Source organism: Theropithecus gelada, chromosome 1, assembly GCF_003255815.1.
Source record: "Theropithecus gelada isolate Dixy chromosome 1, Tgel_1.0, whole genome shotgun sequence".
Lineage (NCBI taxonomy): Eukaryota > Metazoa > Chordata > Mammalia > Primates > Cercopithecidae > Theropithecus > Theropithecus gelada.
Window position 1 is genome coordinate 22,143,214 of NC_037668.1, and position 26,796 is coordinate 22,170,009.

At 55.3% G+C, this 26,796-nt stretch overlaps 1 protein-coding gene across 3 annotated transcripts; it reads left to right on the top strand.

The window, feature by feature from the left end:
* Window positions 1–649: 649 nt before the first annotated feature.
* BCAN (brevican) lies at window positions 650–19,977 on the top strand. Of its 3 annotated transcripts, XM_025390035.1 has the most exons (15): window positions 650–694; window positions 1,410–1,521; window positions 5,300–5,398; window positions 6,819–7,193; window positions 7,510–7,684; window positions 7,985–8,112; window positions 8,563–8,856; window positions 11,885–12,118; window positions 12,678–13,319; window positions 16,721–16,828; window positions 17,377–17,535; window positions 18,122–18,204; window positions 18,581–18,725; window positions 18,998–19,188; window positions 19,476–19,977. In XM_025390035.1, exons 3-15 carry the CDS (start codon window positions 5,308–5,310, stop codon window positions 19,581–19,583), a joined length of 2,733 nt encoding a protein of 910 aa, XP_025245820.1. In that variant the 5' UTR covers window positions 650–694; window positions 1,410–1,521; window positions 5,300–5,307; the 3' UTR covers window positions 19,584–19,977. The 3 variants fall into 3 exon arrangements, with proteins under 3 accessions (XP_025245820.1, XP_025245811.1, XP_025245800.1); XM_025390026.1 differs by lacking the exon at window positions 650–694 and having other exon boundaries at window positions 932–1,521; XM_025390015.1 differs by lacking the exons at window positions 650–694; window positions 1,410–1,521 and having other exon boundaries at window positions 4,753–5,398.
* The last annotated feature ends 6,819 nt before the right edge of the window (window positions 19,978–26,796 follow it).

Here is a 26,796-nt window from a genome sequence, read left to right on the forward strand (position 1 = left end):
ACCATCCACCCCTCCCTATCCCCCAGGTCTTCTTGTCCTGTTCCTACAGTAGATGGGTCTCTGAGAAGGGGCCAGAATCTTCCCTTTAGATCCTCAAAGATTTGGAGTGGGTTTTATTTGTGAGCTTCTCAAAGCCCTTTGAAACCAAGTCCATAGCGCTGGGAGTGAAAGCCAGGCAGTGGTGAGTGGGGGCGCTGGCACATTCAGTGGGGAGCAGTCCAGAGTTCCCAAGAGGGACCTAGGGTGCAGTCTAGATGGAAGGCTGGGGATCTGCCTTGAGGCTGCATTTGCATTGAGCGCACCTCACTTTACTTGGGGTATTTTGAAGATGCTGTGGAGATTATGGGGATCAAAGCCCTCCAAAGCTATCCTTGGTGCCAGTATTGGTATCCAGGGGAGGGAATCTAGGCATCTGGCTGTCCTGCCCACTGTCCATGCCAGGGGCTTTGCCTACAGTCCCAGGAAGGAGGAGGGAAAAGCAGAGAGCCTGGGAAAGGAGAGGGAAGCAGAGAGGCCCTGGAGCTGGGGGAAAGGAGGGTCATTGGTATTCTGGGCACTGAGGAGTTCCTGGCTAGGCAGCACTCAAGGCCCACCCCCTGGCATCAGGCTGCACATTCAGCATCCACAGCCCTGGCCAGTAGGCCTTCTGGGCTCCCAGCAACGCCTGCATTTTGCACATTGGTTTGCATGACTGGTAATGTCCCTTCACAGTGCCACCCGCACCCCACCCCCACCTCAGGTCTAGAGATTTCCTGACTTGCTTTGCTTAACCCATGATTCTGCTGTCTAACCTCCATCCTTCCAGCTGCAAAGTCAGCTCCTCCTCTGTGCAGGGAGTGGGAGCACTACAGGAGCCAAAGCCCAATCATAGCTGCCTCCAGGGAGGTAGCTACGGGCATTTGCACTCCATTCTACCTCCAGAAAAGAGCTTCCCATTTTTATTAGGAAGGGTGCCTCTTTTCAGGAGCAAAGCCCCCATTCTCCCTTCATCCACTTCCTACAGTCTAATTGAATCCCTCCTCCTTCTTTGACCAACGAGAAGTCCCTCTGGTTGTCCAACTTCCACCTCTCCAGCTGCAACATCGTCATCCTCTAGCTCAGCGAACGCTCCCTCCCCGCTCCTCCTGCCCCCACCCCCCCACCCCCAAGCCCTCGGCTTCTCATCCGCTGAACGATGTCCTACTTCGCTCGTCCTTGCTTTCGCCGCTGCCGCCGGGAGCCAACGCAAAGAAGGCAGCGGGTCCCGTGACCGTCCCGAGCCCCCCGCGCTCCCGACCAGGGGGCGGGGGTGGCCCCGGGGAGGGCGGGGCAGGGGCGGGGGGAAGAAAGGGGGTTTTGTGCGGTGCCGGGAGGGCCGGCGCCCTCTTCCGAATGTCCTGCGGCCCCAGCCTCTTCTTGAGCTCGCGCAGTCCCCGCCGCAGTCTCAGCTGCAGCTGCAGGACCCAGACGTAGACCCGGAGGAGACCCCCGGAGGAGGCTACAAACTTCTCAGTGCCGCGCCCCAACCCCAGCCCTGGGTAGGTGAGTGCCTCCACAGCCCCGCCGCCCGCCCTGGGGTCGGGGACAGAGAGAAGGGAGTGCCCGCCTGGTCTGCGCCCCCCGCCTGTCAGCCCTTGCCTCGAGGCTCTGGGGCACCCAACTCGTCGACTCCTGACACCGCAGCGGGGTAGGCTGCCGGACAGCCCCGAGCTCCCGCAGCTGCTGCTGCCATCTCTGATCTACACGCTTCCAGCTCTGCCAGTGGCAGCCCCCCTGCTGCTCGCAGTCTGATCAGCAACCCCTCGGGTCCTCGCGTCTTCCCTGCTGCGCGCTCCTGTCCCAGCGCGGCCCCCTAGATTTCCGACCTTGTCCCAGGCAGGGCGGTAGCGGTCAGGATCAGTCCCTGCCTCCGTTCCCCACGCTGCAGGCAGCTCCAGGAGCAGCGGCCAGCAACCCTTCTGGGGACACCTTACTGTAGTCCGGCAAGACAGCCGATCAGAGCCTCTCTAGGAGGTGGTCGGGGTGCCCATTTCGGCTGGAATCCCAACTCGGCTCCTTGCTCTGTGACCTTGGGGTAGTTAGTTGACTTCCCTGAACCTCAGGTTCCTCATTGGTGTAATGAGCAAAATATAAATAATCTTTTTCTCACAGTTGAGGCTATCCACAGGAAGCATTTAGGAGAACTGGCTCAGGTAGACATTAGTAATATTCCAGCTATTAGCTGGAATTCCGTTACCACTATTGCATTCCTTCCTAGCACTGCCAGGAAGTCCAATTCCCAAGGGCCTGGGAATTCCCTCTCCCAGGTATTTCCATATCCTGTATTCCCCCACCTATTAGAATAGCTCTGCCTACATGGTTGTAATAGGACCAAGAGATTGGCATCAATTCTGAGGGGCACCATTATTATCTGCATTACTTAGATTGCAGATGATAACAGTAAGATCAGGGAACAGTGTTACCCATAGACCCACCCACAGTATTACCAATGCCTATGTTGTTATGGCTAACTTTGCTATTTATGACAGCATCATCCACATTTCAGACTCTATACGAGAGGGGTCTGCAACAGCTCGGCTGGTGACATTGCTAATAGTATTATTAGTTGTGCTTCCAATAAAAAGGACTATTTATATGATAATTGCAATTACTCCTACAGGCCCTAAGGCCCCGCTGATATCTTGTAGGCTCATGTTGCTCCTCATGAAGATGCTAAGGGGGTAGCAGAGAGCTTCACTCCTGCTATAGCCAAAGCTCTGGCTTCTTTGGTGCCTCCCTGCTGACCCTGCTGAGTGCTGGAGCTCAGTTCCTATGGGACAGGCCTTGGCTGCCAGCTGATGGGTGTTCAGCATGGAGGTGGTGGGTGTGCATGCCTACACACACACACACACACACATACACAGAGAGAGAGAGAGAGAGAGAGAGAGAGAGAGAGAGAGAGAGAGAGAACCTGGTCTTAACTCTCTGGGTTGGGTCTACGAAGACTGTGAGTGAGATGGACATCCAGGATCAGACAGAAACGATGTGACAAGAGGAAAGTTTCCTGAACAGCTCAAGAAATTCAAAACAAGGGCAGAGATAAAGAGGCTGGAGCAGAAACAGAGAGGGGGATGTTGTGGCATCAAGGGAAGGGACAGCATGACTTCTGAGCTCTCAGGGTTAGAGACGGAGAGGTGTGGCCTGCTCTGGAGGAAGAGAAGATGAAATGGAGGTGAGTGGTGTGTGGGATAGAGAAGGCCACAGAACCCTGGACCCCTGGGTTCCGAGGCTGGTACCAGATGTAGGGAAGTCTGAGTTTCCTCAGGGCTCCTAGCTGCACCTGGGAGGCTGAGGACTGAGACTGGAGAGACAGAGCTCTCTGAGAACTGCACGGGGCTGCCCTCTTGGCGTCACTGGTCAGTGACTGCCATTTTTGGGGTCAAGGTAGGTTGCCCTCCATATTCCAGAGCAGTTAGGTCCTCATTGGCCTTAGACCCTCTTCTATCACTCTCCCACTGTCGGAACAGAGGTGAAAGAGTGGTACAGGGTGTTGGCCCCAAAGTGACTCCAACTATATGGGTTTCTGGGCCGCCTGTCAGAGAGATGGGAGCCAGGTCTGTGAGCAGCTCCAACTCCAGCTCCAGCCCAGAGAGAAGGGAGGGAGGGCGCCAGAAGGGGGCCGGGCCCAGGCCTTGGCACAGCTCAGATGCATGGCAAACAGTCTTCCCAGCACCCAGTGGGCACTGGCTGCTCATGCCCAATGGTCCCCACTCCAGCCCCAGAACAGTCCTCTCAAGCACCCCCATGCCTGGAGCTGGTTTCAGCACCTCTAATCTGGCCCCATCAAGAACCTCCTCCCTCTCAAAGGTCAGAGGGAGGCCCTAAACATCTGGTTGTGCCACCCCTCTCCCAACTCTGACCCTAGGAAATGATACCAAGACACAGTGGGGGAGATGGAGGTTATGATGGCAGGGAGGTGGGAGGATCTGGGGAAAGTAGGAAATTTCCCATCAGCTCAGGCTTAGGAAAGTACAGGGGCAGGTATGAAGGCAGAGGCTGAGAGGGCAGGGAAGATGGGGGATAAACAGTGGGCCTGGAATGGGAGTGCACAGCCAGTGGAATAAACCTGATTTCTAGGAGTCCTGCCTATAGTCTAACCTTCAATTCTCTTGCTGCATCATTGGCCTATTCCATGGCAGACCTGGATCTCCATGCTTTTCTAAGTTTAGCCCAACCCTTATAGATGATGTAGCTCTGAGCCTTCTCTCCTGGGAGCACATTGCCCTCGTGCCTGACTTTTCTTTGCTAGGGATCCAGGGTCAGCCCTATCCTTCTCGGAGCCTGAGTCTCCATTTCTCAATGTCATGCCACATCCTTTTTATGACAGTGTAAGCGCTTCGAGGAATATTCTGGGTTCTACAGCTTCTGATAGCCAGGGGTAGGAAGGGGTAGCCCCTCCCATTTATTCTCACCCCCCTTAGTCCACCCTCCAGCCCAAGGCTTTCACAAAAGGTAGGGTGGGGGAAGGGAGGGGCTGGACAGAGGCCAGACTGGCAGAGACAGGGGCTTTGTCCCAACTGATTTCTGAGCCAAGAGTTCCGGTGGGAAAGCCCGTGCCAGGCAGAAAGGAGAGGCTGGGAAGAAGAAGGGAGGAGGCAGCCAAGGAAGGGGGATGGAGAATGCTGGGGAGTAAAGAGAAGAGTTTCCTTACAAATAATGGTGGGGAGGAGGTAGAGGAGATGGTGAGCTCAAGAGAAGTTGTGCTTACTTGTGTTCAGTCTAGAAGACCCTCCTGGAAAAGGCCAGGTGAGTATGATGTCCATGGAGGCAGGGACCGTCTAGAAGGCAGGAAAGGCTAGAGAGGCACTATGGGAGAAGGCTCTGGGTTCAAGGAAGGAGTCTGGCACTGGGAGGAGCAGATAGAATTCTGAGTATAATAGCACCCACCATTCATGCTATATACTGAGCTCCTACTGTGTGCCTGGTGCTATACATTTGTACAGGAGTTTCAAGATACAAAACACTCTCAAAGCACATGGTTCCATTACAACTCATGAGGTAGTAATGATGATGCTCTTTTATAAATAAGAAAATAAAGGCCCAGAGAAGGTAAGGAGCTGGCTTAGGTCACACAGTGAGTTGACTAGGACTCAGGTCTTGGTTCTGAGAAGGAATCCCTTGGTGGGAAGATGGGGATCAGAAACAGAGAGTCCCTGGTGATGTGAAGGTAGGGGACTTCTGGAGCCAGGATATGTGTGAACCCACATGGGTGTTGTAGGGAGCCAGGGGAAGTCCATCTTGAAGTCTAACCCCATCTTTCTTTCTCATGTCCTTCTGTCAGCCTGCAGCATGGCCCAGCTACTCCTGCCCCTGCTGGCAGCCCTGGTCCTGGCCCAGGCTCCTGCAGCTTTAGCAGATGTTCTGGAAGGAGACAGCTCAGGTAAGCAACCCCACTTGGGGTCACCATCTCTGTCTTGTTTAGTCCTAACCAACTGCTTCCAGGCTTAGGGGCCCCAGAAAGAGAGAGAACTGGGAGGGTTATGGGGAAGAGTCCAGGCTGGAACACTTGGAAATAAAGGCTGAGCTGTGAGCATCTGGTAGATTGGAGAAATCATGGGGCAGGACTAGCGAGGGGCACTGGGTGCAAGGCTTTGGGTCCCTAAGGTGGAGGATAGGGGATCCTGGAGCTAGCAGGTGGGAAAGGGGTGGGACTGGGAGAAACCCTGAAGGAGGCCTTAAAGGGAGCAGACCGGGAAACTGGGCTGGAGGACTCAGGGGGCAAGGTTGGAGGACCCTGGGGTGTGTCTAGGAATTTTGGAGAGGAAGTGGAACACTCTGAGAGCAGGGCAAGGAATCCGGGGGCAGAATTGACTGGGAGAGGCCGGGCGCGGTGGCTCAAGCCTGTAATCCCAGCACTTTGGGAGGCCGAGACGGGTGGATCACGAGGTCAGGAGATCGAGACCATCCTGGCTAACACGGTGAAACCCCATCTCTACCAAAAAATACAAAAAACTAGCCGGGCGAGGTGGCGGGCGCCTGTAGTCCCAGCTACTCAGGAGGCTGAGGCAGGAGAATGGCGTAAACCCAGGAGGTGGAGCTTGCAGTGAGCTGAGATCGGCCATTGCACCCCAGCCTGGGCGACAGAGCAAGACTCCGTCTCAAAAAAAAAAATAAAGCCGGGCGCGGTGGCTCACGCCTGTAATCCCAGCACTTTGGGAGGCCGAGGCGGGCGGATCACGAGGTCAGGAGATCGAGACCATCCTGGCTAACACGGTGAAACCCCGTCTCTACTAAAAATGCAAAAAATTAGCCGGGCGAGGCGGCGGGCGCTTGTAGTCCCAGCTACTCGGGAGGCTGAGGCAGGAGAATGGCGTGAACCCGGGAGGCGGAGCTTGCAGTGAGCCGAGATCGCGCCACTGCACTCCAGCCTGGGCGACTAAGCGAGACTCTGTCTCAAAAAAAAAAAAAAAAAAAAAAAAAANCCAGCTACTCGGGAGGCTGAGGCAGGAGAATGGCGTGAACCCGGGAGGCGGAGCTTGCAGTGAGCCGAGATCGCGCCACTGCACTCCAGCCTGGGCGACTAAGCGAGACTCTGTCTCAAAAAAAAAAAATAAAATAAATAAATAAATAAAAATAAAATAAAAAAAGAATTGACTGGGAGACTTTGGGGGATGGGTTTGGAGACCGTGATGGTCCTGGAGGACCCAGAGGTAGGGCTGCAGGACCCTGGTCCCTGGTTCTAGAGGGGCCGGGGAATCCTGGGGCTGGAAGGAGGGATCCTGGATCGGGGCTTGCAGCCCACCGGGTGGGACTCTGAGGGTCTACAGCGTTAAGTTCTAGCCGGCTCCACCCGTTCACAGAGGACCGCGCCTTTCGCGTGCGCATCTCCGGTCACGCGCCACTGCAGGGTGTGCTTGGTGGCGCCCTCACCATCCCCTGCCACGTCCACTACCTGCGGCCACCGCCGAGCCGCCGGGCCGTGCTGGGATCTCCGCGGGTCAAGTGGACTTTCCTGTCCGGGGGCCGGGAGGCAGAGGTGCTGGTGGCGCGGGGAGTTCGCGTCAAGGTGAATGAGGCCTACCGGTTCCGCGTGGCACTACCTGCGTACCCAGCGTCGCTCACCGATGTCTCCCTGGCGCTGAGCGAGCTGCGCCCCAACGACTCAGGCATCTATCGCTGCGAGGTCCAGCACGGCATCGATGACAGCAGCGACGCTGTGGAGGTCAAGGTGAAAGGTGAGAGGGCAGGGAGGTTCCCAGAGGGAGGGAGGGAGGGAAGGGAGGAGTCTTGCCCTCGGGGAGCCCACAGTGTGAGAGGGAAGCAAACGTAGCTGGAAGGCGCAGCCTGGGTTGGAAAAAGAGTGAGGAGACACAGGCCTCCTTTCTCTCTTCAGGTAGAGGAAATTCTCCCCACCATCTAACTTAAGTCCCTCATGCTGTAGAGTGAGCACAATTGAACTTTACCCCTGTGTACAGAGGAGTGACAAGGAGGGTGAGGGGAGGCCAGTGTGCTGGGTGCTCACCTGGCTCCGGGGTCCTCTCTGCCCCACAGGGGTCGTCTTTCTCTACCGAGAGGGCTCTGCCCGCTACGCTTTCTCCTTTGTTGGGGCCCAGGAAGCCTGTGCCCGCATTGGAGCCCACATCGCCACCCCGGAGCAGCTCTATGCCGCCTACCTTGGGGGCTATGAGCAATGTGATGCTGGCTGGCTGTCGGATCAGACCGTGAGGTGGGCAGGGGCTGTGGACTGGGGCTTCTATTTGCCCCTGAGGTGGCCATGGCCCCTCTTCTGCCGGGTGCTGCCTGATGCGTCAGGCTGGGCACGCAGGGCTCTTTGCCTCTGGGGGATGAGGCTGGTCTGAGGAGGGGAGGTGAGGACCCTGAGCATGCGCATCCCTGTAGAGCTAGGAGGACAGCGAGCTGTCAGCAAGTGGCTGCACTGTGGTGGCAGTGGGGTTCAGTAGAGTCAATATGGGCTGGCTTCCTGGTGAAAGCATCTGTACTAAGTGATTCTGTCCTTCCTCCCCAGGTATCCCATCCAGACCCCACGAGAGGCCTGTTACGGAGACATGGATGGCTTCCCCGGGGTCCGGAACTATGGTGTGGTGGACCCGGATGACCTCTATGATGTCTACTGTTATGCTGAAGACCTAAATGGTGATTAGGAGTGAGAGGTTCCCAGGGGACAATCTCCTACCCCCCATGCTGCCCATAGGTCCTCCCAGGGCCTCGGCAGGACTTTACTATCCCTCCTAAGTTTAAGGGTGCAAGCAGGTGTAAGGAGAAAATTGGTGTCCTTCTCTCCAAACACTGTCACAGAGGCAAGCTCATGATCAAAGTCTCAGCCAGGTGGCAGGATACCGAGTTTAACTCATCTACCACCTGCTGGGTGGACTCTGTGCATGGCTTTGCAGAATGAGAAGTTGGGCTCCATCTCTTTGAGCTCTAATGTCCATCTTGAGGTTTTATTCTGATTTTGATCCTAGAGTAGTTGACTCCCTGCCACAGATGAGGGAACTGGAGAAGCTTGCCCAGGGTTCCCATGGGAGACCAGAGTGGAAGGAGCTACCAGCTGCCTGGTAACCCAGTCTTCTCTTCTCCACCTAGGAGAACTGTTCCTGGGTGATCCTCCAGAAAAGCTGACATTGGAGGAAGCACGGGCGTACTGCCAGGAGCGGGGTGCAGAGATTGCCACCACGGGCCAGCTGTATGCCGCCTGGGACGGTGGCCTGGACCGCTGCAGCCCAGGGTGGCTGGCTGATGGCAGTGTGCGCTACCCCATTGTCACACCCAGCCAGCGCTGTGGTGGGGGCTTGCCTGGTGTCAAGACTCTCTTCCTCTTCCCCAACCAGACTGGCTTCCCCAATAAGCACAGCCGCTTCAACGTCTACTGCTTCCGAGGTGAGCCCACCTCCCTGCAGAAGCTGAGACCAATCTCAGAAAGGCAAAGTTGAGCCCTAAAAATCCTACCCTAGTCTGATCAGTTTAGCTCAGGGCTTTGCCATTTGCCTGAAGGGGTCGTGGGTGAAATCCAGCTTGTCATCTAGGGTTCTAAATCTGGGTTTGCCCTCTGGTGTGGTGTCTGTCAGCTGTTTGGCCCAAGGAGTGCTCACCTTTTGGCCTCTCCTTATCTGCCTTCCCACCAGTAGTCCATGCGTTGTTTGCTCCAGCTGGGCTGCTGAATAAGCTCCCATTTCCTGCCAGCTTATTGGCAGAGCAGAGTTGACCAACATTCTGTGAATTCAATGAGTAATCTGCTCAAGTTCTTCCGGTCAACAACCAAATGCCCTCAGGAGCCCTCTGGAGGATTTCCAGAAACTACAGCTTAAGAAAGTGTCAGATCTTTTTTTTTTTTTTTTTTTTTTTTTTGANTCAGAAATGTTTTTATTCCAAGGGAGAAGGAAATATGTCGAAAAGTTCTCGCTCTAAAACACTGATTTCCCATTTATTTATTTATTTATTTATTTATTTTTTTTTTTTTTTTTTTTTTTTTTTTGAGACGGAGTCTCGCTGTGTCTCCCAGGCTGGAGTGCAGTGGCGTGATCTCGGCTCACTGCAAGCTCCGCCTCCCGGGTTCACGCCATTCTCCCGCCTCAGCCTCCTAAGTAGCTGAGACTACAGGCGCCCGCCACCACGCCCGGCTAGTTTTTTGTATTTTTAGTAGAGACGGGGTTTCACCATGTTAGTCAGGATAGTCTCGATCTCCTGACCTCGTGATCCACCCGCCTCGGCCTCCCAAAGTGCTGGGATTACAGGCTTGAGCCACCGCGCCCGGCGAAAGTGTCAGATCTTTAACTACCAAATACTGGTGGATGGACTCAATTCCCCCTAAAGGGAGCAGGACCTTAAGCACAGTTGGGAATAGAGATAGCTTTCTGCCCACGTCTTATGGTTTGTTTTCAGGTTTTTTTGAGACAGGGTCTCACTCTGTTCCCCAGGCTGGAGTGCAGTGGTGCGATCATGGTTCACTGTAGCCTCAACCTCCCTGGGCTCAAGGGATCCTTCCATGTCAACCTCTGGAGTAGGGGGGACCACAGATTTATGCCACCATGTCTAGCAAATTTTTGTAGAGATGGAGTTTCGCCACATGCCCAGGCTGGTCTTGAACTCCTGGGCTCAAGCAATCTGCCTACCTTGGACTCCTGAAGTGCTGGGATTTATAGGTGTGAGCCACTGCACCCAAACCTGCCCATATCTTATGTTGGGAGCTGAGGGGGAGGCAGTTTCTGGGACCCTCAGAGGCAAAAGTCCGAGGCCAAGGGTAACTGACAATAAGACAGGCATTGCCATGGGGTGTCTGGGTCCTTCCCCAGTTGTAAGCCTGAAATGCTGTTACAAGAGCTGGAAGCAGAAACGGAAGGAGCAGACACAGCCTTCACCCTAAGGGAGCACTTGGTCTGAAGGATGAAGACACAGCTTTTGCCATGGGAACCCCCAGTCAAAGGGAAGACAAGATGCTTCACTCCCGGGATGAGGAGAGACTGAGAGAAAAGCATTACTACCATTGGGACAGATCTGTGGACATATCTGGCTGGCGGCTGGGGAGGGGTGGGCAAGTAAAAGTCCATAGGAAGACAGGTCCATCTGAAAAGATCTCCTGGAACAGGGGTAATAGTAGTAGTAGTAGTAGTAATAGTAATAGCTAAAACTTCTGTGTACTGGCTATGATTGTGTGCCAAGCCAAGCACTGTTTTGGAAAGAAATGGCCTGGATCATGAGGAGGGTCAGGGGAGCGGGAATATGACTACAGTTGGGACACAATTGGTGGACGACAGAGGCAGCAAGGACACAAGGTCTGGTGAGGAGTAAGGCTCACTGGAGCAGGTGATAAGGGCAGGGACTCACTGTCCTGTCTTGCCTGGCTGAGCACAGACGGCCTTCAGGGCTTTTCTTAGCCCAATTCCACCTTCACTTCATTGGTGTTCTGCTCTTGGCTCCCTTCCCCAGAGGACAAGTAAACCATTCTAAACTTCTGGTTATTTGAAGGGAGTAAGTCCCAGAAGGAGGTGGCCCTTTCCCTAGCCTACTTGCCCCACCACTGAGATCTTCAGGTAGTGCCTGAAGTTATTCCTGCATTCTGCCCTCCAGCTATCCTGATGAAATGACAAGCCTCTCCCCTCCTATTTCAAGAATTTTGGAGGCTGGGTGCAGTGGCTCACGCCTGTAATCCCAGCACTTTGGGAGGCCAAGGTGGGTGGACCACTTGAGGCCAGGAGTTCAAGATCAGCCTGGCAAACATGGTGAAACCCTGTCTCTACTAAAAATACAAAAATTAGCCAGTAGTGGTGGCGCATGCCTGTAGTTCCAGCTACTTGGGAGGCTGAGACAGGAGAGTCACTTGAATCCAGGAGGCAGAGGTTGCAGTGAGCGGGGATTGTGCCACTGCACTCCAGCCTGGGTGACAGAACGAGACTCTGTCTAAAAAATAAAAGAATTTGGGGATGGCTGGGACCCCTCACACCTTGCCCCAAGCCCAAGATCCCAAAGTACTAAAGCTGTTTCATCCATCTTGCTGGCTCCAGCCCCTACCCCTAGGGAATATCTCTCACTTGAGCCTTTCCTGACCACTCCAAAGTAGTACTTTCCATCATTCTGTCTTCTGACTCTGCTCAAGTGTTCTTTATTTTGTAACATTATATGTTTGTTTGTCGTCTGTTCTAGAATATAATCTCCCTTGAGGGTAGGAGGTTTGCTGTTTCGTTCTACACTGTATCCTCAGTGCCCAGGAGAATGCCTGGCATGACACACAGTAGGCACTTGATGAATGCTTGAGAAATGAGTGATGAAGTTCTGGGATGCTCCCTGCGCCCCAGTAGGTGCTCCACTGGGAAGATGTGAGAGAATTGAGAGAATTCCCTGGTGCAGGTTGTGACCTGGGAGGGCAGAGCTACCTATTCAGCCTCGCATCAATACTTTCCTCCTGCCACAGACTCAGCCCAGCCTTCTGCCATTCCTGAGGCCTCCAACCCAGCTTCCGACCCAGCCTCTGATGGACTAGAGGCCATCGTCACAGTGACAGAGACCCTGGAGGAACTGCAGCTGCCTCAGGAAGCCATGGAGAGTGAATCCCGTGGGGCCATCTACTCCATCCCCATCATGGAAGACGGAGGAGGTGGAAGCTCCACTCCAGAAGACCCAGCAGAGGCCCCTAGGACAGTCCCAGGTAACTCAAATCCCTTATCCTAAGGACGTCTTGATTGAAAGAAGTTGGGGGCAGAAGAGGCAAGCCTAGGTTGGTGCTCACGTCATGCATGGCATGACTCTGCCCTGTCCTTGCTCAGCAGCTCAGGGGTGCAGGGCACCTTTCCTGTCCCTCTCCCAACCTTTGTTTTTCCAGTAAATTCCACCCCCAACTCTATGGAGTTAGAGATGCTTGCACCAAGGAGCCGCGCCCTGGAAAGGCGGGGCCTCCCTCCTTTGGTCCCTCTTCCACCTCACACACCCAAAACAGACTAGAGTTTTGACAGAGTAGGAGGGAGATGCAATGACCATGTTCTCCGGGGCTAATGATGGCTCACAGAGCCTTCTCAAGTGTTGCCTCAACAATGTAGCTGGGGTCAAGTTCTTCCAGTGTGGAGCAAGGATCACCCGTCCTCAGGGCGGGCTCTTCCCTATTCCCCAGGGCTCACCCTCCCCAGCCCCACTTTTCTCCCCTTCCCTTTTTTCTTTCGGTCCTCGGGCGGGCGCTGTCCCTGGTGCTGAACCGTTTGTGCTTTGCTTAGAATTTGAAACTCAATCCATGGTACCGCCCACGGTGTTCTCAGAAGAGGAAGGCAAGGCATTGGAGGAAGAAGAGAAATATGAAGATGAAGAAGAGAAAGAGGAAGAAGAAGAGGAGGAAGAGGTGGAGGATGAGGCTCTGTGGGCATGGCCCAGCGAGTTCAGCAGCCCGGGCCCTGAGGTCTCTCTCCCCACTGAGCCAGCAGCCCAGGAGTCACTCTCTCAGGCGCCAGCAAGGGCAGTCCTGCAGCCTGGTGTATCACCACTTCCTGATGGAGAGTCAGAAACTCCCAGGCCTCCAAGGGTCCATGGACCACCTACTGAGACTCTGCCCTCTCCCAGGGAGAGGAACCTAGCATCCCCATCACCTTCCACTCTGGCTGGGGCAAGAGAGGCGGGGGAGGAAACCAGTGGTCCTGAGCTATCTGGGGTCCCTCGAGGAGAGAGCGAGGAGACAGGAAGCTCTGAGGGTGCCCCTTCCCTGCTTCCAGCCACACGGGCCCCTGAGGGTACCAGGGAGCTGGAGGCCCCCTCTGAAGATAATTCTGGAAGAACTGCCCCGGCAGGGACCTCAGTGCAGGCCCAGCCAGTGCTGCCCACTGACAGCGCCAGCCGAGGTGGAGTGGCCGTGGTCCCCGCATCAGGTAATTCTGCCCAAGGCTCAACTGCCCTCTCTACCCTACTCCTTTTCCTCCCCCTGCAACTCTGGGTCACCTGACCTGTAGTCCTTTAACCCACCATCATCCCAAACTCTCCTGTCCTTTGCCTTCATTCTCTTACCCACTTTTACCTATGGGTCTCCAATCTCGGATACCCACCTTGTGACTTCCATCCCAGCTCTCCGAGTCTTCACCCTGTGACCCCAGCCCTGCCACTGACCATCTGTGACCCTTCCTTGCCATTGGGCCCTCCACCTGTGGCTCACATCTCACCAGTCCCACAGAGCATCCTCAGGCCTCTCCAGGGGTCCTCATCACCTATTGCAGTCTTCAGGGCTCAGCCTATTTTCCACTACTCCCTTCCTCCTCCTGTGTGCCGTCCCCTTTAGCTGCCTCCCATTGATCTCAGGGAAGCCTGGGAGTCCCTTCCCCATCCCCCAACCTCTGGAGTCCAGGAGAACCCGTACCCCCACAGAGCCTTAAGCAACTACTTCTGTGAAGTATTTTTTGACTGTTTCATGGAAAACAAGCCTTGGAAATAAATCTCTATTAAACCGCTTTGTAACCAAGCTCTGGTACCCTCTGTCTCCATCTCCTGCTGTCCACCCCTCTCATTCCATGGGTCTGTGTCATGAGGAGCACTTGGATGCTTCTTCTCTGGCTCCATGTCTCTCCATCTGTGTGTGTGTGTGTCTTGGCCTCTCTTCCTTTTTCATTTTCAGCTTCTCCCCTTGTCTGTCCTGGCAGTCTAACAGCCCTCATTGTTCCCCCAGCCTCTCCTTCTCAGGCCTGTCTACACTTTCCTTCCTGGCTGCTGAAATTCCAAAATGTGACTGTACACATTACCCCTGGAGAAGTCATCATCCATAGTCTGAGGCAGTGCTGGGAGTTGCAGTCCCTCACTCCTGATGAGGAGAAACCCCTGCAGCCCGGGGTGCATGGGTTGTGCATTTATATTCACTTCCAGTCCATCTTGGTGGTGCCAAGAGTCATAGTAACTGAGGGAACTGAGGGTCTCTCAGCATAGAGGCAGTTCCCTGGCATTCAGGTGCCTTCACCCCCATCCCCTAGCCCTGCATCTCAGCAGGGGGTGGTGTCTAATGCTCATCCCACTACCTACAGCTTTCCTCTTCTCCACTAACTCCTGCACTAATGACCATTCCCTACTCTCCAGAAGGAATGGCTTCACCCTCCCCAAACCCAAAGGGTCTCAAAGTACCTAATGCTGGAGAAGACACAGATTGAAGAGCAAGTGATGCAGAGTGCGAAGGAAGGAGTCAGGTTCTGGGGTCTGAGAGAAGCCCTCCCTACTCAGGAAGGCTAAGATTCCCAGTGGAAGTCCCTGGGGAAGGCTGGGATTCCCTCAACCCTAGGACCCCTGTCTTAGATGGATCACATCCTGTGTCCCACCCAGGCTTACCCATGTCAACTGTTAGGTCCCTGCACAATTGGCCTTGGAGTTCAGCCCTGTGGGGAATAGGGAGGGGGTTTGGCGGGAAAAGGAGCACAACTGGAGGTATCTACAGTATCTTAGTTCCCCCACCTGGAGGGTAAGTGGGAGGTCTCCTTGACTGCTGTTTCAATGGAAAGGAAGGGAAAACTTTCTGGTTGTGCAGAGTACTTGTCCCCAAAAAGGGAGAGGGAAGATGACAAGAAGAAGCATTCTTCACTTGACTTTGCCTGTGCTGGGTTCAGGTTCTGTAGCCCACAGCCAAGGGGAGGGACCCATGGCCTGGGTGGGGGACCAAAGACCAAGTTTGAGAGCCTCTGTCCTCCAGGGTTGGAGGGTTGAATGGGAAGGAGCAGAAAGGACAATAGGAGGGACAGGAAAGTGTGAGGAATGGGAGGAAGTTCAGGATTCTACCCTCTGTGGGGCCTGGTGCTTAATGGGTTAAATGAAATACCTCTTCCTCTGGGGTTGGGAGGTGGGCAGCACTACCAGCTGGGAAGAAACTATTGGCAGGAGGGAAGATGACAGGAGGAGTGGTGCTGGAAAAGCTGATTCATTTCACCCAAAACAGATAGGTCATCCCAGCAAAATTCTCTGAATCAACTCCAGCTTCTCCTCTCTCCACCCCTACTGATTCTCACCAGGCAGTGGGATCTGTGGCCAGGCCAGCGTGAAGCATTGTGGGCCTTGGCCATGGCTTCTAGAGGTGGATGGTAAAGTCTGAAGGGTTCTGCCCTGGAGTGGTTTTGCTTCCCATGGCTGAGGGCCTTGACCTTACCATCGCTGAGGGCCATGACCTACACAGTTGTTCTGTGGAGCCATCTTCCCCTGGGTCATCTGAACCAGAAAGAATTGGAAACTGACAGCTCCTATAGCACCCAAGCACATCTTAAGCACAGCCACATCCTACCCCAGGATCCATAGAAAAAAAGTCCAGTAAAGCAGATGGCTTAGCCAGATGGAGCTAGAGCCAGGCAACAGATTGCAGACCTTCAGGGTAGTGTGTTAGTCTAAGAGGACTGCCTGGAGGAGAGGGAGCCAGGAGGAAGGAGTGAGATGGATTCTAGGTTGGAGAACCTGCAGAAGGCCCAAAGTGGAGTTGGGAGAGGGAGACTGGTAAGTGGAAGAATCTGTGGATATAAGAAGGGGAGGTGAGAGGTTGGGTGATGTTGAGAGGAAGCTGCATGTATGAGGCCAGTCAGCACTGCAGGACAATGGGAGCTGCTGCAACTTAGTTCCTAAGCTGAGGGAGAAAGGGCAGGGCCTAGAGTGAGGAAAGTGGGCTGGATCTCCACTAACAACTCCTGGGGCTGGCTGAGTGCCCAGTGGACAGCAGGAAGAATGGTTAGTATTCACCTGGACCACACCAATATGAGGTCTCAGGAGCAGTCAAGGGAGACCACCCTCCACTGTTGCTATGGTAATCCTTCTGTTCCCTCCTTCACTTCCATTCATTCCACCTGGACTATACAGAACTGTGCTGGGACCTGGCACAAAGACAAGGGGGTGTGGGGCTAAACTCCAAGCCTAGAGAAGGAAAATGACCTGCCCAATATCACACAGAAGCCCGATAAGAGTTTAGAGCTATAACTTTCTGTGCTCAGTATCTTTCTCCATCATGGGGCTGGGTTCTGAGGGCCCTCCTGGCCACTTCTCCCCAGTCCCTTTTGGGCTGGGCTCACACTGGTGGCCATAACAGTGGCTTGCACAAGGCCGAGCCAGTGCTGAAGTGGGGAGCAGGAAGAGGAAAGAAACCCAGAACTCAGGGCTGGGTTGTGACCAGAGACAGTCTCTAGGGAGCACTTTTAGGGTGCTGTTATAGCTTTCAGGACAGAGAGACCAGGGCTGGGGGACCCTCTGCACCCTCTCCTGGAGCGCTCAGGCTGCAGAGTCAGGCTGCCTCGCTCCCCCGGCCTCACTTCTTTCCCCCTCTCAGGTGACTGTGTCCCCAGCCCCTGCCACAATGGTGGGACATGCTTGGAAGAGGAGGAAGGGATCCGCTGCCTATGTCTGCCTGGCTATGGGGGGGACCTGTGCGATGTTGGTGAGTGTTGAGGGACGGGGCACAGGTTTGAAGCCTGGACTCTGCCACAACGTGCTGCTTCTGGAAGGGGGAGGGAGGACATTGGTTTTGACCTTGTCATTAATGAGTCCCTGTTTTAGGCAAGTTGCATAACTTCTTTGAGTCCTACCCTCAATTTTCTTATCTAAGTGAAACCAAAATGCCTCTCATAGGGGGTCCATTTGAGACCAGTGCAAAGCATACTCCTGGCATTTAATCGGTGGTCAATACATGACAGGCTCCATTCTCCTGGAGAGGAGAGCACTGCTCGTTACGATGGAGACTCAGCCCAGAACTCCATCCCTCACCCTTGTCCCTGTCTCTCATAAAAGACACCAGCGCCCCTGCCCAAGAGCCCCTCTAGGCTCACGCTAGCCCCCTCATTCTCTACTAGCTCTTTGACACCAACCCCCTTCCCCCCTTAGTCCCGCCCCTCTCAGCCTGCGGTAGTGGAAGGAGACCAGCCCCTTCCAGGCGACCTGGTCCTCTGGGTTTTGGTGCCCTAAGATTCCCATCCTTCTGTGCTGCAGGCCTTAGCTTCTGCAACCCGGGCTGGGACGCCTTCCAGGGCGCCTGCTACAAACACTTTTCCATACGAAGGAGCTGGGAGGAGGCAGAGACCCAGTGCCGGATGTACGGCGCGCATCTGGCCAGCATCAGCACGCCCGAGGAACAGGACTTCATCAACAGTGGGCTGGGGACAGGGTGGGAGGGACCCCCGCCCGCCATGCGTTCTCCCTCTCACTCGCCTAACCGCCTTTCTCATTAACCCATGCACTCATTCCTTGGTTTTCTCAAGCGTGCATTCCCTCACTCACTCGTTCACTCGCCTTCTCGTTCTCTCTCCCTCCTTCCCTAACCTACGCTTAGGCAGTGGCCTTCGGGAACGGAAAGTGGAGGTTCACGCAGTAGAGTGCGCCTGTGTGGGCCGGGCCGCCGCGCAAGGGGCCGCCTCCAGTCCCTCCAACCTCTCAGCTCTCCGACCTCCGTCGGCCTCCCCCAACTCCAACTCCAATCTTGTTAAAAATTTTTACTCTTTTTCCAAAACTCCCCTTTTCTAGCCTGGATTCATATCTTCCTTATTTTCCCACCCCTATTCCCCTGCTTTCCATCTGGCCCTTGAGCAGAGACTGGAGGGAGGTAGAAGAACCCGGGAAGGGCGGGTGCTGGATCGCCGGTAAGGGTTTCCCAGGCAGTCACCGCAGACCGCCCGGGAGCGGGGAACGGTCGCCATCTGCTGGCGATGGCGCTCACTGCACCCCTTCGTCTCCCTAGACCGGTACCGGGAGTACCAGTGGATCGGGCTCAACGATAGGACCATTGAAGGCGACTTCTTGTGGTCGGATGGCGTCCCCCTGGTGAGAGGCCCCAGTCGAACCCCGCCCCCCGCCGTCTAGCTCACTTCCTCTAAGCACTTCTGTTCCCTACCACCCCCACCCCTCCTGACCCTGCCCCCTTCTTTTTCCGGCCTCCTTCCCTTTCTCGTGCCCTTTGCCTCTTCTCCCTGGGCTCTCCTCCCTTCCTTGTGTCCTCTCTCTTCCCTTCTGGCTCCCATTCTCCCTCCCCTAAAGTTCTTGCCCTCTCCTTTCCCCTTCCCCGGGAGGTCCCCTACTCCCTAGCCCTAGCCTTCCCTCTCTTGGGGCCCCGCACACCCGTCCTCCCCCCCAGATCCTCTAGGCCCTCTCCCGGTACTCCTGGTGTAGGAGCTCCTCACCACCTCCTCCGTCCCCCTAGCTCTATGAGAACTGGAACCCTGGGCAGCCTGACAGCTACTTCCTGTCTGGAGAGAACTGCGTGGTCATGGTGTGGCATGATCAGGGACAATGGAGTGATGTGCCCTGCAACTACCACCTGTCCTACACCTGCAAGATGGGGCTGGGTGAGGGCAGGCAAAGGAGGGTCCCAGCAAGGAAGTGGAGGGGTGGGTTAGGGGACCAGGGCAACTGATGTTTGTAGACAGAAAGTGCAAGGCTACATAGAGGAGTCACAACGTGTTCCAGACCATGGGAGAGCTAACAAGTTATATGGGTCCACTCTGAATCCCTAATTTTTTTTGTCATGTTGTGGCCCATTTTTCTCTTCCCCATGGAGATTCTGGGAACTGTCACCCACAGAGCCAGGCTCCCAGTTCCTAACTGTCTTCCTTTGCAGTGTCCTGTGGGCCACCACCGGAGCTGCCCCTGGCTCAAGTGTTTGGCCGCCCACGGCTGCGCTATGAGGTGGACACAGTGCTTCGATACCGGTGCCGGGAAGGACTGGCCCAGCGCAATCTGCCGCTGATCCGATGCCAAGAGAATGGCCGTTGGGAGACCCCCCAGATCTCCTGTGTGCCCAGAAGACCTGTGAGTGACAGGAGGAGGCAGGTAGGAGTGGGAGACAGTAGCCAACGGTAGCCCTGGGCTCCACTCTCAGTCCTGCCTGTCACTGGCCATGTGACCTTGGAGCAGTCACTGCCCCTCTCTGAGGCAAAGGGGGAAAGGTGGGCTGGAGGCTCTCGGGTTCCTTCAGTGCTGATGTCTGATAACATGCAGCCACATTCCGGGCTCTCATGGGCTGAGCAAGAACATCAGAGGGCAGGCTCTGAGGAGAGGAGCAGCCAGGGTGGAGGGTGAGTGTTTGTCTTCCCCAGGCTCGAGCTCTGCACCCAGAGAAGGACCCAGAAGGACGTCAGGGGAGGCTGCTGGGACGCTGGAAGGCGCTATTGATCCCCTCTTCCAGCCCCACGCCAGGTCCTTAGGGGGCAAGGCCTTGAACACTGCCGGCCACAGCACTGCCCTGTCACCCAAATTCTCCCTCATACCCTGTGCTCCTGCCACCACAGGATGTCACAACATGACGAGGGGTGGTGCTAGAGTCCAGGTGATAGTTCCTGAAGGGGCTTCTGGGAAATACCTGGGAGGCTCCAGCCCAGCCCAGGCCCTCTCCCCCTACCCTGGGCACCAGATTTTCCATCAGGGCTGGGGTAAATCCCTAAGTGCCTCAACTGCCCTCTGCCTGGCAGCCATCCTCTCCCCTCCATTTCTCTGGGGAGCACTGTGCCCACTCATTCTGGATTTTCCAAGGGAATGGGCTTCCAGGATGAACTGTCTGTAAAACCAACAGGAAATAAAACTGTGTATGAGCCCAAGCAAGTTGGACACTTCTGTGTGTATGTCTGTGACAGACAGAGAGAGGTTAGGTTGGGCAGGGCCTCGTAGGATACATAGAGCTTCGGGATTTATTCGCTTCCAAAGGCCAGAGATGTCCCAAAGATGTCAGCAAGTAGAACAGTGCCAGAATAGCTGCCAGGAAGTACTTATGGAATGAAGGAACGCACAGGTGCTGGGGGACAGCTGGAGTGATGCAGCATGTGTGCAAAGAGATGGAGTGCCTGAGTGCCTAAGAGTCAAGTGGACGTCAATGAGCTCTGTCCTGGGAGGGAGAAGGGCTGGGGTCCCAGAGAGGAAGGCAGAGGTTGGTGCCTTGGTATCCCAGTTCTGAGCTTCCGGAAGGGCCTTCCCTCATGGGAGTGTGAGAGTGAGGGTGATGGGAGAGCTCCGTTGGCATTGCAGCACGTCTGGGGGTTAGGCCGCAGGAAGGTTTACGTCCAGCAGAGAAGGCAGAGATGCAAGAAATAGGGAAACAAGCTAAAGGCCAATGGGAGGTTCCCAGCCCTGCGGCGGACTGGGCTCCGGGGAACGACCTGGGGGCCGGCACAGGCAGCGGCCAGCAGAGGGCGCCGCGGACCCAGCGCGGCGCTCTGAGAGTGCCGTGTAAGCGTGCGCCGAAGGAGACGGGCAGAGGAGTGCGAGGAGCCCCAGGATCCCGCCAGGGGGCGCCGCGGGCTTGCGTCCTGAGGAGGCGGGAGGGGAAGGGGGGTGGTTGGCTATGTAGGGGGTTGGACTTCCGGCCAGGCTTAGCTGGCCCTGGGGGCTGTGAGTCAGCGGAGGTTGAGAGGATGAGGTCACTCTGAGAACTGCAGAGAGTGACCCAGCGCCCGCGTGTGTGTGTGTGTGTGTGTGTGTGTGTGTGTGTGCGCGCGCGCGCGCACCCTTCTCCCAGTGCACAGAATTGTTGGTGAAGTGCGTATCAGGATGCAGTCTGTCCTCATGATGAGAGGACATTCCTGCAGATCCTCAGTTAGGCACACACAGTCACACATAGGCACACACGTGCACACTGTCGTATGTACACACTCCTGCATGTGCCCACTTAGTTACAGCACGTCACCCACAAGGGCAATACTTATTCCTTCTCTGAAGCCAGTAAAATCCAGAGACAGGGAGACAGATCCAGAGGAACAAAGACTGATAGTAATACCGGGAGACCCAGAGATAGTGGGCAAGACAGGCAGACACAGGTTCAATACAGCTCTCTGTTGGTGGGAGCTGGGGCTCTCCCAGGCCATCCCTGCCTAGCTCCTGGCCCTTCCCCACCCTATTTCTAAACTTGAAACCAGCTGGTCTCTGATATACCAGTGTGACCTCCCACACCCACCTACCACCACGTTCCTTCCTCACCTCAGGCCTCACCTGCCCCACCTTCTGCCCCCCACACAACTCAGCCGTGCGTCGCTAGGGAGCAGAGACTTCTGTTTCTTAAGGAGCTATAGGGAAGAGGATGATTCTGGGGCCAGAGTAGATCCTCACTTTATCCTGTGTTACCCTGTGATTGTACAGTCAATGCATTTTTAGGGCTCTCAGGGGATTTAGGTGGAACTGAGTGGATGAAGATCAAGGTGGGCCTTTGAAAGTAGGGCCTTAAGAGGAGAAGGCTGGGGAGGGGCAGTGTCTGTCCTTGGGCTCTTAAGGGAGGTCCCCTGAGGTGGAGTTTGATAGTATATTGGATTCCCCAGAGAGCCCATGGTGGTGAGCTGGAAGGGGCTTTGGTTTCCCATCAAGGCATTCTCACCGACTCTCCCCAAGAGCGGCAGGAGGGCTCCATCATCTTCTCTGATGTATTGATCAGGAGAGCTTCAGAGGTAGACAGGCTGAAGCTGGAATCCTGCCCTGTCCCTGATACCTGCCCGGGTGTTCTGGCGGGGCCCGGAAACGGAAGCCCTCTCCTGGCTTTGTTGGGCTTCCTGGGGAAGGCGGAGCTGGTCCACGGGTGACTCAGCGTCCTGCACAGAGTCCAACCCCTGGCCCAGTCCCTGTGTGTGAGTGTGCGTGTATGTGTGTCCTATCCTGGCCTTGGGCAGGAGGAATTGGCCCCTCATAGAGTGTCAGCCCCATCTTTGCGGATGTGGAGTAGGGGCCACATCTGTGTCTGCCTCTGCTTCCAGGGCACAGCACCAATCTAACGATGTGCTCACCCCTGCCAAGCCCCTGGACGTGTGGTTAAGCTCTCAGCCTCATTCCCACATGTCTAAACAGGGGTCCCTTTGCAGAGTTTTCAGTTTCCTGGGAATGAAGGAGATCAGAACGTGTATGGAGAGAAGAGACCCAGCTTGGGTGAGATTTAGGGGCTTGAACATTGCCAAGGGGCCTGGCAGCCTGGTGAGATGGCCTTCCAGAGAGCCCCAACTTATTTGCTAGGGCCTCCAGCTTCCTTCCTTCCAGGCTGCTCTACCACACACCTACCTCCCCATTCCTCCCCCACACCCCCAACTCCCACAGCACTGTCCTGACCTCACTGGGGCCTTTGTCCTAGCTGTGAGGCCCTGTCTGTGGGCCTGTCTCCTGCACAGGGAAAGAAAGAGTCCCATTGTTCCGGCTCCCTGCTGTGACACAGCAGCTCCTAAAGACTTCCAAAAATGCTTAGCCCGTCAGACTCCCGTGGGTGAGTGGACTTTCCCTGGGGGCTGCAGCCAGATCTCTGCCTGGAGTGAGGGCCCAGGTGCTGTCTCTCCCAGCTGTGCAAGTTCTTTCAATCCACAGACTGGAGGTCCTTCCTGAGATCTGACTTCCGCTCTGCATTCTGCAAAGCAGCTTACTTCCTCCTGAGAAGGGAGAACTGAAAGAGGCAGGGGCAGAGCATGAGGAAGGAAAGGAAAGAAAGGAAAAAAGGAAGAAAAAAGAAAAGAAAACAGGAGAAAAGGAAGAATGTGAGGAAATTCCCCCCACTGAGAGACTCTAGACTAGTTAATTGTCTGAGTGGGTGGATCTTGTGGCTTCTGTGTTTATTCCCGGATGCTTCTTCCTTAGTATTTAGAGAGCTTGCTAATGGGGAGGCTGTCGACCACAGGACTGGGATATTTAAGGGGGCTAGCCCACAGTCCCCTGGCCCATGGGTTTTTGTTTCATTTTTTTAAGACAGGGTCTCACTTTGTCGCCCAGATTGTAGTGCAGAGGCACGATCTTGGCTCACTGCAAACTCTGCCTCCCAGGCTCAAGCGATTCTCATGCCTCAGCCTCCTCAGCAGCTGGGACTACAAGGCGCATGCTACCAGGCAGGAAACTTTTTGTTTTTGTTTTTGTTTTTGTAGGAATGAGGTTTCTCCATGTTGTTCAAGCTGGTCTCGAACTACTGGGCTCAAGCTATCCTCCCGCCTCAGCCTCCCAAAGTGCTGGGATTACAGGCATAAGCCACCTCGCCTGCCCTGGCCCATGTTATATAGACCCCAAGTGGCATCTAGGAATTCCTAGTATCACTGGCAAGGGACATCGCTCTGTGCCTCAGTTTCTCCATCAAGGTGAACCGAAGTTCTCTCTGACATAATTTCCTGGCAAGTGAAAGGAAGAAATCCTGGAGAGACCAAAAGACTCAGAAATTGCACCAGGCACGGTGGCTCACTCCTGTAATCCCAGCACTTTGGGAGGCCGAGCCGGGTGGATCACAAAGTCAGGAGATCGAGACCATCCTGGCTAACACGGTGAAACCCCGTCTCTACTAAAAATACAAAAAAATTAGCCGGGTGTGGTGGCGGGCGCCTGTAGTCCCAGCTACTATGGAGGCTGAGGCAGGAGAATGGCGTGAACCCGGGAGGTGGAGCTTGCAGTGAGCAGAGATCGCACCACTGCACTCCAGCCTGGGCGACAGAGCGAGACTCCGTCTCAAAAAAAAAAAAAAAAAAAAAAGACTCAGAACTTGGGAAGGGACCAGGAAGGAGGGAGGAAAGTAGGCAGAAGACAGAAGAGAGGTGAAAATGGGGAGACAGGGAAGGAGAGTTGGGTCCCTGAGTGGCAAATGTCTCTCCTTTGCGAAGAGGATGGAGTCCTGAAGACCCAGGAGGGGGCCAGAGCCAGCGGAGCATTCCCCCACTGTAAAGTCTCCCAGCCAGCCTGCCTGGGGCTCTGGGGCCCTGGCACTTGCAAGCAGCTGAGACGGCAGCTGTTGGGAGGGGGTTCCTCGACAGAGGCCTCCTGGCACCTGCCTTGGTTTATTTCTGGAGCCACAGCTGAGTCATGGGGGTGGGGAGAGTGAATGAGACTGGGGGGGAGGGTAGACTGTGACTAGAAGAGAAGGTTGAGGAAGGAAGAGGGCTCTAGGGCCTGGGACTCTGGGACCTAGGGTCCATCCCTTTGGGGCCAGAGCATCAAGTACAGCAGGGACATCCCCATTGGAGCCCCTGGAATAGTGGGGCTTGGGGAAGGCTTTGGGGAGTAGGAGGCAGGGCCTCTACCCTTGAAATGTGGGAGAAGAGACAAGCCTGATCTGGGTGTGGGAATGCTGTGTTAGAAAGACTGAGAGGCCAGTCACAGTGGCTCATGCCTGTAATCTCAGCATTTGGGGAGGCCAAAGCAGGCAGATCACTTGAGCCCAGGAGTTCAAGACCAGCCTAGGTAACATAGCAAGAGCCTGTCTCTACTAAAAATACAAAAATTAGCCAGGTCTGGTGGCTTACGCCTGCAGTCCCAGCAACTTGAGAGGCTGAGGTGGGAGGATCGCTGTTGTGAGCCAAGGAGGCCAAGGCTGCCGTGAACTAGGATAGTGCCACTGCACTCCAGCCTGGGTGACAGACAAGATCTCCATCCTTAAAAAAGAAGAAGAAGAAGAAGGAGAAGGAGAAGGAGAAGGAGAAGGAGAGGAGGAGGAGGAGGAGGAGGAGGAAGAGGAAGAGGAAGAGGAAGGGGAAGGGGAAGGAGAGGGGAAAGAGGGCTCCCAGCAGGGAGGTAGATGGGAGACCCCAGTGCCATAAGAGAGGAAAGAGAGAGGGCCACATTTTCCTCTGTGGGCCATTCTTTCTGTCCCTCCCTCTGCTTCTGAGCCAAGCATCTCCTCCCCTGGTTCAGCCACTTGAGATTCTCATCCTAGTCTTTTTAAGGTCAGCCTGTAGATTCAGGAACAGAGTGCCTGAGTCCTTTCTTCAGGTAGTTGAGCTGCATTCAAGAAACATCCTATTTTCCCACCTCCCAAGAAGACCCTCAAGTCTAACTTCCATCTGTCCTGCTGTAGGATCCATCCTGGAACTTAGCTCTCCCCTGTGGGTGGGGCTGGGGGTCCAGCTGGGACCCAGGAGCCTGTGCCCAAGCCCAGAGTCGTCTCGGGTTTCCTGGGCTTAGGTGGGCTTTTTTTCCATCCCCTCTCCCTTCCATGGGCAGCCTCAGAGAGCACATTCCAGCTGAAATTAAATCACATTCCTCTCTCCCTGCTTCATGAGCATGGCATTGCTGACAGCAGCTGTGACACCACAGGGTCAAGTGGCAGCAGCTGGTTCCCCAGGGAGGGGCTGAGAAGGGGGTGGGGAGGGAAGTGGAGGACCAGGGCCTTTCTTTGGAGGCAATAAATGAATTCTGATTCTTTGATCTCAAGAGACCAGAGAAAGAGGCACAGACCCTGCAGTGGCAGGGATCAAGGTTAGACCACAGGATGTCCTAGCTGTGTGGTGCCTCTGGGGATGACCCAGTCCCAGGAATGCCCCACGGGGGAAGGAGGTGTCCAGTGTCTCTTTCTGAGAGGACCCTGGAAGAACGCACTCTCCCCACTCCAGGGCTGGGCTCTCACACAGACATTAAGGCTGAAGGAGCCCTTTAAGAGACCACACTCTGTGCTCCCTTGGCCGAGCCCAACACCTAGGCCTTTGATTTCCTCTGAGACTCGTGGCAATGGCGGCAGGAGCAGCAGCAGCAGCAATGGGACAGCATCAGGCTGGCTTGAATGGAGAGCTCAGCCCCTAACCTCACCCTCTGAGGCGCCTCAGCCTGCACAGCCTTATAAGGAAGTGCCCCAAACAAACCGAGGAAGCCACCTCCGGCCCCCCACCCGGCCCCACCCCATCTAAAAGCTATATTTACCCAGAGGAGGCCCCAGAATAACCTCCCACTTGTTCTTGCACTGATTGGAGGGGTGGGGGCAGGGGGGATACTGTCCCTCTGTGCTCCCTCCCCTGGGACTCCACCCTCAGAAGTGTGTCCCGTTGTCTGTCATGGTCATTCATTTATTTAATACGCATTTATTCAGCACCTCCTGGGCTCCCAGGCACTGAGCTAGGCTCTGGGTGATGACCAGGACAAAGGTCTTGCTGTCCCAGAAACTCCCATGATGACAGCATGTCTGAGACCCCGCAGTTCCCTGGTTTTGCTTCTACTCTGGCCTCCTTTTCCAGCTCCTTCCCAGTCATCTCCTCTCTGTCAGGAGCTCCTCTGGAGCTCTGTCCAGGGCTCTCTTCATCTTATATGCTCTCTCTGGGGGATCTCTAGGCCAGCGACCCCCTAATTCTTGTCTCCAACCTGGCCCTCTCTCCTGTGCTCCAGCTCCACGTGTCCACCTACCTCAAGCACCTCCTCCTGGAAGTCACAATTTCCTGCTGGACTCTGCCGCTCAGAAAATAGTCCTATGTCTGCCAGCTGCCCAGCCAAAAACCTGGGACCCTCTGCTGGCATATCCCCCCCATCCCCTACCATGGATTACCAAGTCCTGAGATTCCCTTTCCTCATGTATCTCCTCTCCACCACTGCCACCGCCACTGTCTCCTGCCTGCACTATGGCAGGTAGCAGCCTCCCTGAAGCCCTCCTGCCCACACCAACCTGTTTTCACGCAGCAGCCAGAGTTTGACTTGAAATGCAAACCTGGGCCGGGGGTGGTGGCT